General features: G+C 34.6%; 1 protein-coding gene and 1 long non-coding RNA gene across 3 annotated transcripts in view; one reads left to right on the forward strand and one right to left on the reverse strand.

Annotated features, from left to right (window-relative positions):
* The window catches only part of KLHL8 (kelch like family member 8), a 73,392-nt gene that overhangs the window by 17,048 nt on the left and 39,644 nt on the right, over nt 1–16,700 (reverse strand). The window contains exons 2-5 of one of the 2 annotated variants that reach the window (XM_077882804.1): nt 13,608–13,964; nt 3,164–3,310; nt 2,762–3,082; nt 1,084–1,270 (exon numbers count right to left, since the gene is read on the reverse strand). In XM_077882804.1, coding sequence (XP_077738930.1) covers nt 1,084–1,270; nt 2,762–3,082; nt 3,164–3,310; nt 13,608–13,817 — 865 coding nt within the window. In that variant the 5' untranslated portion in view covers nt 13,818–13,964. Of the gene's footprint in view, nt 1–1,083; nt 1,271–2,761; nt 3,311–13,607; nt 13,965–16,700 lie in introns of both variants that reach the window. The other variant, XM_077882803.1, reaches the window with a different exon arrangement.
* LOC144304304 (uncharacterized) overlaps nt 1,997–16,700 on the forward strand; it is a 52,048-nt gene continuing 37,344 nt past the window's right edge. Inside the window, exon 1 of the long non-coding RNA XR_013371219.1 lies at nt 1,997–2,353. This is a non-coding gene — a long non-coding RNA (uncharacterized LOC144304304). The remainder of the gene's footprint in view (nt 2,354–16,700) is intronic.

The following is a 16,700-nucleotide window of genomic DNA, read 5'->3' on the forward strand; positions in this document are numbered from 1 at the left end:
ACCTATGCATGCAGTTCAAACCCATGTTGTTCGAGGGCTAATTGTATTTAGAACTACTTCTTCATAGATACATCTATGACATTCAAATTTTCGTTACCTATATAAAATCCCACTATTCATAATCATGTACTGCCCTTTGTTGTTATTTTTAGGCTATTCCACAGATCTGTTTATATGATAACTATATTTGGTAGCAACGAATGTAGATAAACTCTTTGCTCAGAGTACCACTTCTTGAATTCCTAGACCTTCATTTATTTTCCATCATCCCTCAAATATATTTTTTATAGTTATAAAAAGTAGCATAAGTGAACATGAACTATTAGGAAAATACAGTCTGAAAACTGTGGCAAATAAAGATAAAATTACATGCCTCCTTAAGTATAAGACCTTTAGATTTGAGGAGACTAACATAGTCTATTATACAAATTTGTAACGTAGTTAGTGCCTTTAAGTTTTTATTTTATTTTATTTTATTTTATTTTGTAATCTATACACCCAATGTGGGACTGAACTCATAACCCCAAGATCAAGAGTCACATTGCTCTTCCAAATGAGCCAGCCAGGGGGCCCACTTAGTGCCTTTCTTTCGATTTGATAAAACACAAAAACTAGTAATATTTAAACACAAAATATGTGTCAAGCTCCATCCTTGGCACTAGGGATACACCTGAATAAGATATTTACCTGTCTCTAAAGAGATCGAAACATGTCAAATAAATAAATTTCAATGCACTACAGTTAATAAAACAAGTGCAAACAAAGCATTCTAAAAGTACAAATGATAGAGGAATTAACTCTGCTAGAAGTATCAAGAAAACTTAAAAAAAAAAAAAGAGAGAGAGATTTCAGCAGGCTCTTCAAAGTGTATAGGGCTTATGACTTTTTAAAAAATTGGTTTATTGGTAAAACTACCTGAATCATGTCCAGTAAGAATTCACATACAACCGTATTATTGCCAATTACTACTTTAAGACAATCAGATACTAACCATCTTACAATTAAGTTTGGGAATACATAACTAGTCCTCAAATACAACAAAGATCCTTCTAGTAGAGGTAATAAGATGAGTAATTTAATTACCAGCAGTATGCTTCCTTGGGGTAGTCCGAATGGAGTATTCAAAGTCAGGTACTGCTCTGCTACTCAAGTGAAGATGGTAATTTCTTGCTTCATCCAACAAATCTCTACATTTTAGATTTTGCTTGACAATCTGTTCTTTTGCCACAACACCCATAAGAAAATCAACTGGCAGCAGCGGCAAACGAACCTAAGATCATGAACAGTAGCAGATATAAGATTAAACTGTAATTAGATAGTTCATTCTGTACTTTGTAGTATGTTTACGTTGTTTTTAAAAACTCATTTATTGGGCAGCCTGGGTGGCTCAGCAGTTTAGTGCCGCCTTCGGCCTAGGGTGTGATCCTGGAGACCTGGGATCGTGTCCCATGTCCGGCTCCCTGCATGGAGCCTGCTTCTCCCTCTGCCTGTGTCTCTGCCTCTGTGTGTGTGTGTGTCTCTCTCTCTGTGTCTCTCAGAGAAAAAATAAAATAAATGAATGAATAATAAATAAAATCTTGAATAAATAAAATAAATGAATAAATAAAGTCTTAGAAAAAAACCCTCATTTATTACACAAAGCCTTTCTAACATGTGAAGGAAGTTCAATGAGCCAAGTTCTAAAGTGCTTTCTAGTATGCTCTGCACTAATGAAATCAGATTGTATGTTAAATACATCCTCCCCCCTTTAAATACAGTTTTAAGTAGACTAATAAAATAATTCAATTGTCTTCACTCAAGTTACTTAATTCCAAAAATGGCAGTGTCATAATCACAAGGCCCCACTGCTGCTGGAGAAAAGGCACAATCAAAACAAAATTGCCATATTTTGTTCTTTTGCCTTTTAAAGCTTAGATAGAACAAATAAATGGGATTTCTTCATTACTTGAACAAATAAACATGCATAATATTAAATTAATGCTGTTTTCTCCAAACTAATCACCTTGGAAGGTTATATACTGAATGAGGGATGCATCCCCTATTAGGTAGAGGCACTCACCTTTCTTCCCTTAAAGATGCATTGATTTTCTAGTGGATTAAGGGGATGATCAAATCAGGTAATATGATTTTGAGTTAAAAGTACCTATGCATATACAGAAATAAGATAGCTGCAACATAATGAAACTTTTTGTTTCTGTTGACAAAATTATTTTCAAAGTAATTCTAATGCTTATTTTATTATCTCTTTACCCAGGTTACCCTGTTGGAAATAAAGAAAGGAAGAAAGAAAAGAAAAGAAATGAAATAAATAAGAAAAGAGCCATATTTCTGAGGTTACAGAAGTGAAACCATGGTGAGGAAAGAAAATGGCATGTTATGTCTTGTGGTTCTTTCCAGATAAGAAAGTAACCACTATAATTTCAAAACTTCATTATAAACAATAGTTACTTAGAGCTGTTTCCTCAGAACCATTTTCTATCAGCATAAATAAAATATTCATTACTACAATTTCAAAAGGCTATTTTCAACATTCAGGTTAAAAAGCAAAGAATGGTATTTCTAATTAAATGTAACAAATTCAGACCTTTCCTTAAATAGTATAGTGAATAAATAGGAAAGTGAAGAGAAAGCCATTTTCACACTGTATAACACAAAGATTTCTACATTCCTTTAGATAATCTACACATTTCATATCAGTGAAACAACCTAATTTGCTGCTATATCACTTCATTTCTATACACCAGCTTATTTTAGCCCCTACCTGTGCAAGTGTTTCATCCAACCATTTGGAATGATGCTGTGGATTGGCAAGAAGCCACTTGATGGCCGCACTATAGACCTGCTTTTCATTCTCAATATTTAAGTCACTGGAGGACAGAAGTTTATGGAGATGTTGGGGTGACACACTTACAAAGTCTTCACACTCCACTACTTCAGTAAAATGCTCACAGGCATACTGATCCGCCATGTCCATTAAGTCTATTCGGTTGTGACTTTCAGCAAAAGCTCTCACTGCCAGGCAGTTGGAGGGATGAAAATGTAACTTCATGTATTCACAACAAGCTCTAGCCACCAGTTCAACCTGTAGAATACAGGCTGCATATAAGAGAGGTTGGACATTATCAACAGTCAAAGTGAGCCGTGAAGAATAGACAAACTTTACCAAGTCTTCTATTGCATCACCGTCAAAATCTCTGATCTCAATCAGTGTTTGCTTGGCTTCAGCCATTTCAGAAAGAAACATGGCTCTGAAGTAAGGGATAACACAAGCCAATACTAGTTTGTGACAAGAGATTAGCTTTGAGCCAACCTGTTTAAAACAAACAAACAAAAGGAGACTTAGTTTAATATAAAAATCAGTTTTAGATCAGCATTGAGCATGTGTGGTAGCAGGGACAAAAACCTGCACGAATTTAGTGTATTTGTTTTTAACAATCCAATCCTTTGGTTACTTATTTTAATCAAGGACAATTGCAATTTTCTTCTTCCAAAGTATTCACTTATCTTCTATATATTATCTAAAATGTATATATAGTAAACTATGATTTTCTAGACTACCTCAAATTTCAGGAACATTCTGTGAATGAATGAGAAGAGCAACACACATTATCTACCACTACTTGGGCACTATTCTTGTTTTTGGTCTGTGAGACCCTTTCTTAAAATTTTTTTCTCGGGATGCCTGGGTGGCTCAGTGGTTGAGCATTTGCCTTTGGCTCAGGGCATGATCCTGGATTCCCGGGATGGCTCAGGGCATGATCCTGGATTCTGGGATGGAGTCCCGCATCAGGCTCCTTGCATGGAGCCTGCTTCTCCTCCCCCTGCCTGTGTCTCTGCCTCTCTTTCTGTGTCTCTCATGAATGAATAAATACAATCTTTAAAAAATACAAAAATAAAAAGAATTAAAAATAAAAAAATATTTTTTTTTCTGAGAACCTGGATGGCTCAGTTAAGTGTCTGCCTTTGGTTCAAGTCATGAGCCCAGCATCCTGGGATTGAGTCCCACATCAGGCTCTCTGATCAGTGAGGAGTCTGCTGCTCTCTCTGCCCCTCCCCCACTCATGCTCGCTCGCTCGCTCTCTCAAAAATAAATAAAATCTTTAAAAAACCTTTTTCCAGTTTTATAACTGACATATAATATTTTGTAAGTTTAGGTTATATAACATAGTGATTTCATACATGTATACATCATGAAATGATTATCACAATGTTTAGTAACTATCTAACACCTCACATAATTATAATTTTTCTTTCCCTATGATAAGAGCTTTTAAGATCTCTTAGGGGCACCTGCAAGGCTCAGTCAGTTGGGCGTCCATCTCTTGGTTTTGGCTCAGGTAGTAATCTCTAATGGGTCATGAGACAGAGCCTTGTATTGGGCTCCATACTCAGTGGGGAGTTTTCTTGGGATTCTCTCCCTCTGCTCCTCCCCTCCACCCATGCTGATGCATGCACTCTCTCAAATAAATATATTTTTTAAAAAAGATCTCTTGGGCAGCCCAGGTAGCTCGGTGGTTTAGCGCCGCCTTCAGCCCAGGGCCAGATCCTGGAGACCCAGGATCGGGTCCCAAGTCAGGCTCCCTACATGCTTCTCCCTCTGCCTGTGTCTCTGCCTCTCTCTCTCTCTCTCTCTCTGTGTGTGTGTCTCTCATGAATAAATAAAATCTTTAAAAAATAAAAAATAAATTTAAAAAGTATCTCTTATCTTAGTAACTTCTAAATATACAATATAGTATTATTAATTAGTCACCATGTCAGGCACTATTCTAAGTGCTTTTCACATATTAACTCACTTAATTGTCCCAATGCCCCTATGGGTAGGTACTATTATGATCCATAATTTACCAGTGAGAACACTGAGAGAGTAAATAATCCATTATTTTGTAGTATATACTATGAACTAAAGTTTTTTCGTTTCTTAAATTATTATTTTTTTTTAATTTTTATTTATTTATGATAGTCACAGAGAGAGAGAGAGAGGCAGAGACATAGGCAGAGGGAGAAGCAGGCTCCATGCACCGGGAGCCCGACGTGGGATTCGATCCCGGGTCTCCAGGAACGCGCCCTGGGCCAAAGGCAGGCGCCAAACTGCTGCGCCACCCAGGGATCCCTCTTAAATTATTTTGAAATAAAAACAATGAAATCTTAACCACCTTATTTGTTGAAAAATTAGACTATCAATACTTCGCTGTTGTAAACGGCACAATGAATTTTGCTGTCACTGAATCTATGTTCACACTTCATTATTTCCTACAGATAAGTTCCTAAAAGTAGAAATAGTATTTCAAAGTATAGGTACAGCTTGAATATATACTGCTAAATTGTCTATTTCTGATCTACCTACAATATTTGTGCGATGTTTCAAGTGTTAATTTATTGAAATATACTTGTCAATTTGATTAATGAAAATATTATCTCATTGTTTTAGTTTATCTTTTACCAATACCATTAAATCATTCATTTTGGGCTACTTGTATCTCATCTCTCCTATGAACTTTTTTCTATGTCTTTTTTCATATGTATTTGTAAGAACTCCTCATACATTTAGAATGTGAGCCATTTTTCATATATATTTCAAGCTTTTCTCTTTTATGGTGCACTTTTTTATTCACCCCCTATAGATTTTTACACAACCAAATCAATCTGTGTCTTTATGATTTTTGCCTTAGATTCTTTGCTTTAAAATGAGAATCATTCTAGTATTCCATAAATATTAACTTTAGGTATTATAGTATTTTTTTTGGTATTATAGTGGTTATTTATGGTTTTATTGTTTTATACTTATAATTTTATTTCCATCTGCAAGTTTTTGGTATTGAGTATCCAGTTTTCCCAGCCTTAAAGTTAAATAACCATTAAGCACAAGTAACAGGATAGTGTTTTACCAATTTTCCTGTTTGCATGTAGCATTTTGACTGCATAATACACTTTTTGTTGGGTCTCATTATTTGGGAATGAATTTTAAAATGAGAACTTCCAGGGGATCCCTGGATGGCTCAGTGGTTTCGCGCCTGCCTTTGGCCCAGGGCGCGATCCTGGAGTCCCGGATCAAGTCCCGGATCGAGTCCCGGATCGAGTCCCGCATCGGGCTCCTGACATGGAGCCTGCTTCTCCCTCTGCCTGTGTCTCTGCCTCTCTCTCTCTCTCTCTCTCTCTCTCTCTGCCTACCATAAATAAATAAAAATAAATCTTTAAAAAAAAAAAAAGAACTTCTACAGAAAAAGGCCTGAGGAGTATAATGTATAAATGTTTTTGTTCATAAATGTTCCTCCCTGACCTTTTTTCACTAATGTGGAGGAAGAATGAATATCCCTTCAACAAATACAGGATTATCATTTCTGTTGGTTATACTGTATTTAATTTTTTAAAAAGTACTCACAAGGCAAGATTTAGATTCTATTGAGATTAAAGGTATAACCTAGACTAAAGCAGAGAGATTGGCATGTTTTCAAACTTACTTCAGTCCTAAAATGGGATCTGAAACCTGATATTAAACATTTTAAAAAGAAACTAAAAATACCTTTTCAGAATATCTCCACATGCCACCACTGAGATTTAGTTTCTATGCAAATATATGTAAATCTTACATGACATAAATCTGGTAAAACAATCTGCCATTACATAAAATAGAATTCTACAATTTCCAATTAAACATTATTTTAACACTGTCTGCTTATGCAAGCTGTATAAATCAATGAACCACAAACTATTTTCATATTGTTCATAAGGCTTTTGTCCCTCAAAAACTCTAATTTATGCAAATGAAGTAAAACTTGATTATTTAATACACACAATCATACCCCCATATGCCCTTTTAGAATAAATACCCATCTTAATTTTAAAAAAGTCTTTGAGCCATGTGTATGAAATAGCAACATGAGAATATTTGGCTTTTTATGCATTAATTCTCTTTTGACATTATTGAGTCTCACTGTATTACTGACAGCTTATTTCTATACTCTTGTGCTCTGGTACATAAAAATAATTACCAATTACTAAAAACATTTCATCAGAAAGTTAGGAATGCAAGAAAGCAGAGTATAAGGACTACACGCTTGAAATTTGGTGAAAAATACACAAATTACAAAAATAGTAGACATTACAATTTTAAATAAATACTACAGTATTTAGTAAATAATAATAAATGTTATGTTGGTTTTAACATAAAATACTAAAATTAAAATACTAATATTAAAATCCATAAAATAACAATATTTATAAAATATTAATATTAAAAATAAAATAGTGACTAATAAATATGAATACAATAATAAGTCCCTTTAATACTAGTGAAAAGGTAGTGAATTTTATAATTTACATTTTTTATTAGACTAATGAACATATGAATAATTCAAGATGCTCTGGGGAAAAATTATGTCAAGTTTAAACTTAAGTAGTGAAATATGTAGAATAACATTAATAAGATTATGTCTTCTTAAAAAAAAACTTGAAATACAAACCACTAATCAAAACCTTGAGTAATTTTCCATAGATTAGTCAGTAGGGATCAAAATACACACAATGAGGGGATCCCTGGGTGGCGCAGCAGTTTGGCGCCTGCCTTTGGCCCAGGGCGCGATCCTGGAGACCCGGGATCGAATCCCACATCAGGCTCCCGGTGCATGGAGCCTGCTTCTCCCTCTGCCTATGTCTCTGCCTCTCTCTCTCTCTCTCTGTGTGACTATCATAAATAAATGAAAAAAAAAATAAAAAAAAAAAATCTCAACAAAATACACACAATGAAACAAAGGTTTTTAGACTGAGAAACCACTTCACTTTTTCAACACTGGGATGGGAGGGAGAGAGGGGCACAGGGGAAGTCAAGCATCCTCAATTTTTATTGCTGATTGACATTTAAGTCCACCCAGAAAAACTACATGACAGACTAAAAAGAACTCTGAAAATAATAAGTGATCTTTTGCTGAATTATGAATAAGCTAAAAGTAACATAAAAAGAACATTAACCAAGAACATTGATATTCCCCCCAAAAATGAACATTGAAATTTCAATAGCTTTCAATTCTAACTTACAAAATGAACTTATTATCCTACATTTAAGGTGACTTACATTTCAATTTTCTTTTTTCCCTCTAAAATACAAATTCAGTGTATAAAATCAACAAAGAACAGGAAAAAAATAGCAGAAAAATTCTGCTCACAATTCAACAAATACTGTCAACCTCTTGATGCATTTCCAACTTTTTTTTCTACGTGTTATGAAACATAATTAAGACCATCCCAAACTTGGGGTACCTGGGTGGCTCAATTAAGCATCCAACTCTTGATTTCAGCTCAGGTCATGATCTCAGGGTCATGAGATCAAGCCCCACAACCTGCTCTATGCTGAGTGTGGGGCCTGCTTAAGATTCTCTATCTCCTTCTGCTCTACTCCCACCCCGCACCCCACTGGCAAGCATACTTTCTTAAAAAATAAAAAAGATTGTCCTGAACTTTGTCATCATCTCCTAAGTTTCTGAAAACTTTTATAACCTTCATGTTTATTTGCTACCCTATACAGTGGATGTAACACACTTTATTTAATCATACTGATATTAGCCATTTACATAGCTTCTCCATATTTTAAAATACACTATTTCAGAGCAGAAAGTTTTTTCAGAATTTCAGAATATTTCATTAAGATGAAATCTGAAAAGTAGAATTAATTAACAAAAAAATATAAGCTTTTTATAGCTCGACACATACTGTTAAACTGTACACGAAAAACAATGAGTCAATTTACATATCCACCAGAAATGTTTAAGAATACCTCCTTCACCAAAATTTCAAAAGCAATAAATGTTTAAAATATTCAATGTTGATAAGTTAACAATTTTTTAATTGATTTGATTTTTACTTCTTAGCTATTTTTTTAAAAGATTTATTTATTTTAGAGGAGGAAAGAGAGATCTGGAGCAGGATGAGAGGGAGAGGAAGAGAATCTCAATCAGACTTCCAGCTAAGTGCAAAGCTGAGGCAGGGCTCCATTCCACAACCCTGAGATAATGACCTGCGCTGAAATCAAGAGTTAGATGTTTAACCAAATGAGCCACCCAGGTGCCCCACTTCTTAGTTATTTCTAATATTTTTTCAAGAGATTTACTTTAGTGAAGTGAGAGTGTGAGAGAGTGTGGAAGAGGGGCAGAGGGAGAGAATCTTCAAGCAGACTCTGCTGAGTGGGGAGCCCAAGGCAGGGCACAATCTCAAGACCCATGAGATCATGCCCTAAGCTGAAACCAAGAGCCCGATGCCCAACCAACTGAGATACACAGGTGCCCCTTAATATCTTTTTTTAAAATGTGGCTATTCTAGTAACTATTCTTTTGCAAAGGAGCTGTTATTACATAGCTTCACTTCACTTCGAAGTATTAATTGTATAATCCCATTAACACAGTTTGTTAAAAATCATTTATAAACATGCATGCTAAAAAAACTTTTTAAATCATTAAAACTAAAGTATATTAGTTTGAAATGTTTATAATCATGCCACTTAGTAACTCAAACTAAGTGTTTAAGAACTACATTGAAATAAAAGTGCCTAAAACAAACAGTGAAAGAGGAATAGCGTAGAAGAAAAAAAAACCTACATGCTCAATCTCCTTTTATGTATGTTAATAAGCTATATTCTAATTTCTCAATTTTTTTCTAATTTCTCAACTTTAATCCTTTGTAATTTTGCCCTTTTAATCCTTTAGCTACTCTTTTCAATAATCCACCAATTTTAATCAGTTTGAATAACCAAAATAGTATTTTATTGCCAAGATCAAGAACAGGTTAGGTATATAAGACTCAAGATAGTTTGGCTTATGGTGAATTATCACATCATAATGTCTCACCACACCCACTGTTCTACAATCTTGGCTAATTTTACTACATTTATTAAAAGATCTGCTTAAAGAAAACAATGGATTAACACTTTAAGAGACTGAATAAACAACTATCTACAAATATAAGTATTTAAATACCTCTTTTTCTGAGAAACCTGAAAAAAATCAAAATGTCAATTTATTACTTGAATGTCAGAAAGTAAAAGTGATCATTTATTACACTGCTTAACACAGAATACTTAAGTGTTAAATATGAAAATCATCTCCTCCTTTATTGTTTCTCTTTTATTAGATTATGTCTGTCTTCTAGTCAGGAGTTATCTGTTACCTTTATAAGGCTAATAATTTTATCATTTCTAGCTCTTGGAAGTATGCTATTATAATGTAGTTTATATATTTTATTTCCCTGAAATCTTTTGGAGCACTTATTCTTACTTGGTCATTTGGAAGTTTGACACCAAAAAATAACAACAATCTTGAAAATATTTATTAGAATCCTATAAATATTTGCTTAAAAAATCACAGAAACGTACTTTCAAAAAAAAAAGAAGCCAAATAATATGAATAAAACATATTCAGTGGCAGCATCAACAGATGGTGTAGGGAGCTTCCTTCTTCTAATAATCTGTTAACTTCTTCAAATAAAATTAACTATGATCTTTATTTTTTTTAAAGATTTATTTATTTATTCATTCAGAGAGAGTGAGAGAGAGGCAGAGACACAGGCAGAGGGAGAAGCAGGCCCCATGCAGGAAGCCCGATGTGGGACTCGATCCCGGGTCTCCAGGATCACACCCCAGGCTGCAGGCGGCGCTAAACCGCTGCGCCACCGGGGCTGCCCTAACTATGTTCTTTAATAAGAATAATTACATTTCCTCAAACTACATAAAGCATGAGTTTTTACTCATCTTTGTGTTACTCTTGTTGATGTATAGCATATAACTTAAGTATTATGAGTGCTATGCAATACCTCTGAAAGACAAATTCCCCTGACCTTTATTCAACCAAATCGTTGCCCCCTAAGAAACTTGCCCCATGCACAATTTTAGACCTGCTACTGGATATACTGTTTAAAATGTTTTCACTAAAAAATAATATATAAACAAGTTTTACCTCTCCCTGGAATGGCTTAAAGACAATAATCTCTTATGTGAAGCCTTTTGAATCACCTCTCAGGCATAATTTATTAAATCCTCTCCTATGCTACCATAAAAATAACATAAAAATGATAATCGCTAAATTTTACTGTCTTTAACTTTATATGTGCCTATTTCTGACTAAATTTCAAATACCTTGAAGGCAAGAACAGAATATTATTCAAATTTCAAGTTTATTTATACTCTCCATGTACTAGAGTAAGACCTTAGTAAATATATGCTAAATAAACTTGTTATTTGTAATACAGGTGCTCATTTTGGAATCTAAAAATTGGCTAATGACCATATATACAAACAATAAAATAAATCTGGATAGTTGCTGGTTTGTTTTTTTTTTTTAAAGATTTTATTTTTAAGTAATCTCTATACCCAACATGGAACTCAAATTTACAATCCCAATATGAAGAGTCACAACACTCCACCAACTGAGCCAGCTCAATGGTCTTTCTAAAATGTGTGTCCTTGGGGGTGCCTGGGTGGCTCCATTAGTTAAGCATCTGCCTTTGACTCAGGTCATGATCTTGGGGTTCAGGGATTGAGCCCCACATCAGGCTCCCTGTTCAGGGGGACTCTGCCTCTCTTTCTCCCTCCCTCTATGTGCAAGTGCACATGCATGCTCTAATAAATAAACAAATCTTTTTTAAAAAATAAAAAATAAAATGTGTGGCCTAAAAGCAATAATGGTCAAAGGAAACACTAATAAAAGAAAGTAGATGACTTTATATTAAAGAATTCTTAAAGTTACATGAATGTAAAAAGTGAAGTTTATGTTGAACAGAACATTATAAATTATCCATAATCCTATTTGACTTAGTTGTTCTATGACAATTAAATTCTGACAGTTGGGCAGCCCGAGTGGCTCAGCGGTTTAGCGCCACCTTCAGCCCAGGGCGTGATCCTGGAGTCCCGGGATTGAGTCCCACGTTCGGGCTCCCTGCATGGAGCCTGCTTCTCCCTCTGCCTGTGTCTCTGCCTCTCTCTCTCTCTCTCCCTCTCCCTCTCCCTCTCTCTGTCTCATGAATAAATAAATAAAATCTTAAAAAAAATTCTGACCGTTGAAGAAATGTTGAATTCAAATTAAGAAACAAATCCAATAATAGATTTGTTTAAAACTTCAGTTGTAATACTTTTTTTTTTTTTTTTTTTTTTAAAACTTTTTATTTATTTACGATAGTCACAGAGAGACAGAGAGGCAGAGACATAGGCAGAGGGAGAAGCAGACTCCATGCACCGGGAGCCCGACGTGGGATTCGATCCCGGGTCTCCAGGATTGTGCCCTGGGCCAAAGGCAGGCGCTAAACCGCTGCACCACCAGGGATCCCAATACTTTCTAATGAATAGGAAGAGAATATACCATAGCAGAATTATCTGATACCCTTGGAACAACAACAATAGTAACATGATCCAAATAGCTGATATTTGTTATCTTTCATATACCAAACAAACGCTATAAGGACTCCAGTTATATCAATTCACTTATTCCTCACAAAAACCTAATCATCACTCTAATTTTACAGTTGAAAAATAAAAATGATAGTCCCTTAAATTAATGAAGTGTGTCTCATCCCCAAATAATCTCCATCATGTTTAAAACATAGTATTTCAGTTTTCAACCTCTGATTCTGTGGGAGTTATTTCAATCTATTGCTTAAGTTACACAATAAAGTTACAAGTTTAATTCTCACTTGCCCTATTTTTTACTTAAGAAAGTTACTATGTTGTACAAATTATTCTAAAATTCAATTATAAAATTTATAAAATGAATAATACTCTACTTAATTATTTTCCATTCATACATTGATATGCTGAATGGTAACTGAATTCAAATAATCTATTTTACTTTTTTTTTTTCCAAAGCTAATGTGGGTCACTGAATTTCACACTAGGGTTGAAAATTAGAACAATGGCATAAAATGTGGAAAATGCTGCATGAATGCATATGAATCATCAAAAAAATTTTAATATCACACTGACACATAATAGTAAAAAGGAATCTTAAACAAGTAATGAGGAACAATTAGAACATGGGTTCCTCCACACTACTTTATCACTTTATCAATTTTACTAAAACTGTCTTTTACAGCAGAATAACATGATTCTATAGACCACAGACTTAAAATTTACTATGCTTTTTCATCCAAGTCTAAATAGATTCTACTTCACTATCAGGTATAGAAAATCTCACTTAAGAGATAATTGTTTTAAAGTAGAGATTAAATTACCAGAACAGAAATATATACTAGAACACTAGTGCAGCTGAATAAACCACCAAGAATTCCTAACTTTCTAAGTTATTTCTAAATTCGTAAGTTAAAAGCTTACTAGTTAACAACAATTTATTAATTTCCCTAATAATGACTACTTACTGTTTTAAGGTTCCAGAACTTCAGAAGTTACATTACCAAGAAATAATGAATATTACCATTTAATTAGTACAATAAATTTAGCTTATACTAACCTCTAAGCACCTTTGCTTATGTCCTTTCACCTTCAATAAAAAAGGATTGAGACCAGTCATCTTGACTGTAACAAGTAAGTATGGCACCAAAAATTTGTCTTGTGTGGTTCTAGAAACCTTCATTTTTCATAATGCAATAAAGAAGTTGAAAAAGAAAAATAGTCTCACCTTTAGTGTGACATCACAGAGTTCTCCATTTTCATAAAACCGAAGAAGGGAACCATGAAAATCTTTCCAAGCTTCATTAGCTTCAAAGATAAAGGAGTCTTCTCCATCACCATCACTAATTGAAGACCTGTTTTTTATTTGCTGGTGCTGCCTTTTCCCCTTTGTGCAGTGATTCCTAGCTTGTTTTGTATTCACAGATTCTGAAGCCATTTGCAACACTCTTCTTTTAATACAGCACTGTTCTCAAACATCCCATTTATTCTTTTGTAAAGAGTGGGGAGAAGGCAGAAGGGAGATGCTGCCCACTAACCTTCAGATATTTTTCAAAATCCACTCAAATTGCCATTGTTCAGTTTCCTGAGATTTAAAAATAAGTAAAACACATAAAAATACACCAAAAGAAAAAATATCATTAGTAATTATAGTTTACCAAAACTACATATGCAAAGTGACCACACAAATTATTACTTAAGAACAAGTTACTTTGTAACTTTATGCTAAAAGTCATATAAGTTATCTAAGCTAATTATTCCACTGAAGGAACTCCTTTAAAAATTAATTTGAGGGGCATCTGGGTGGCTCAGTGGTTGAGCATCTGCCTTCTGCTCAGGGCATGATCCCAGGGTCCTGGGATTGAGTTCCATATCAGGTTCCCCACAGTGAGTTTGCTTCTCCCCCTCTGTCTATGTCTCTGCCTCTCTCTGTGTGTCTCTCACGAATAAACAAAATCTTTAAAAAAAAAAATCTAATTTGAAAATTCTGGGAAATGGTGGAATAGAAGCAGCAGGAATCTGCCTTCCCCACATAGGCAACAATTACACTGGCAGAATCTGTCTGATGTAACTATTTTGGAATTCTATGGAGCCTGCTGAAGGCTTGCAACTTCCAGGGAAAGACTGAGAAGTTTAATTTTGGTCAATTTAAGCAGTAGCAGCTGCCCATCCCCACATCCTCAGTCAGGTGGCAAGTAAGCAACTGTGTGCATGTTCCTTGGAGGAGCTACAATTTTTAGGATTCAGGGTGGGCAAAAAGAACCCAGTCCTCCAAATATCAGGGATCTCTGCTGATTGCTGACTACTGCTTCTGATCACCAAGGTATAGATAAAGGAAAAGGTGTATAGCCATTATTAATACACCTTTACCTGTTGCAAATCCCTCCCTCTTGGCTGAAGTGACTTCCAGATGATTTAAAAGGCTTGTGCCCTTTATTCCCATTCATTTTTTGGTTTGGGGGTTTTTTCCTCCCCCTTTCAGAAGCAAGACACAAAAAATAAAGAGTATAAACAAAGAAAATTAGAAAATGACAATGCATGCCAAGGGAAATGCTCAAATAAGACCTGAGAAGACCTTAAATTATACCTCAGGCTGGTCTTCAGCACAGAGATGGTCTAAAAACAATCAAAAAGAGGAGGAAAAAAGTAACAAAAAATAGCAGAACTTGAAGAATTCGATTAAATCTGGACACTGATTTCCAGAATTACTACATTATTAGATCCAAATGCCTAGTGTTCAACAACAACAAAAATCACAAGGCATACAATGAAACACATTCAAGGTGTGTGTTGGGGGAAGAAACAAACAACAAACTGTCTTGAAAAGGAACTAATGGAATTTATACTAAATGAAAACTTTAAAACAACTCTTTTAAGGATGCTCAACTAAAGGAAGATATAGAATCAGGCACACAATCAATACTATCAAAAAAAGAAACAGAAAAACTAAATAAAGACCAAAAAGAGTTCCTGAAATGGAGAAGTACAATAACTGAAATGAAAAATTCACTAGAGGGACTCAGGACAGATTTGAACAGGAAAAAGAAAGAATTACCAACCTCAAAGACAAGACAATGGAAATTATCGACTCTCAAGTGGAAAACATTGAAGAAACATGAGTAGAACCTAAAAGACCTGTGGAACATCAAACAGACCAATATACATTATTGGAATCCTAGAAGAGTAAGTGAGAGATAAAGGGGAAGAGAGAATATTTAAAGAATAATGACTGAAAACTTCCAAGATTTGATGAAAAACATAAATGTAAACATTCAAGAAGTTTTACGAAAGAGGAATTAAAAGAACCACACCAAGACATTATAAAAAAGCTTCCAAAAGCCAAAGATAAAAAAGAATCTTGAACACAACAAAAGAAAAGTGAATTGTTAGATAGAGGATTCCTCAATAAGGGTATACTCGCAGATTTTTTTAACCAGAAACTTCAGAAACCAGCAAGGGTGGGCAGATATGTTCAAGGTACTGAAAGACAAAAGCTGTAATCAGAAATATTGTATCTAGCAATAATGTCCTTCAAAAGTCAGGAAGGAATTAAGGCATTCCCAGATAAGCAAAAACTGGGAGAGTTTATGATCATTAGACACCACCTGCAAGAAATAGAGTCCTATAAGGTTAAATAAAAGAATGCCCAAGAGCAACTCAAAGCCATATGGAAAAATAAGAGTTTGATAAAAGTAAATACATGAAAAAAAAAAAAAGTAAATACATGGGTAATTACAAAATCTGGTATTACTGTAGTTTTGGTTTGTTTGTTTTTTTAAAGATTTTATTTATTTACTCATGACACACACACACAGCGGGCGGAGGGGCAGAGATACAGGCAGAGGGAGAAGCAGGCTCCATGCAGGGAGCCCGATGTGGGACTCGATCCCAGGTCTCCAGGATCAGGCCCTGGGCTGAAGGCGGCGCTAAACCGCTGAGCCACTGGGGCTGCCCTAGTTTTGGTTTGTAACCACATTTTATTTTCTACAGATTTAATACACTAATACATCCATAGAAGAAAAAGTAATTATTAATGTGAAAGCAGCTTTACTGTAACTTTCATTTGCACACCGAATCTTGTTTCCTATACAACTTGAGAATAATTTAAAATAAATAAAAAATTGAAATTAAAAAAATTTAATTCAAAATTTAATAATTACTAATTGTGTAAAGATACACAAGTTAATATGGAAAGGATAGAAAAAAATACTCCATGCAAACAGGAACCAAAAGAGGGCAAATATAACTATACTAATACCAGATAAAAAAAGACCTTGAGTCTGAAAATGTTATAAGAAACAAAGAGAAATATATTAATAAA

The sequence above is a fragment of the Canis aureus genome, chromosome 33, assembly GCF_053574225.1.
Source record: "Canis aureus isolate CA01 chromosome 33, VMU_Caureus_v.1.0, whole genome shotgun sequence".
Classification (NCBI taxonomy): Eukaryota; Metazoa; Chordata; class Mammalia; order Carnivora; family Canidae; genus Canis; species Canis aureus.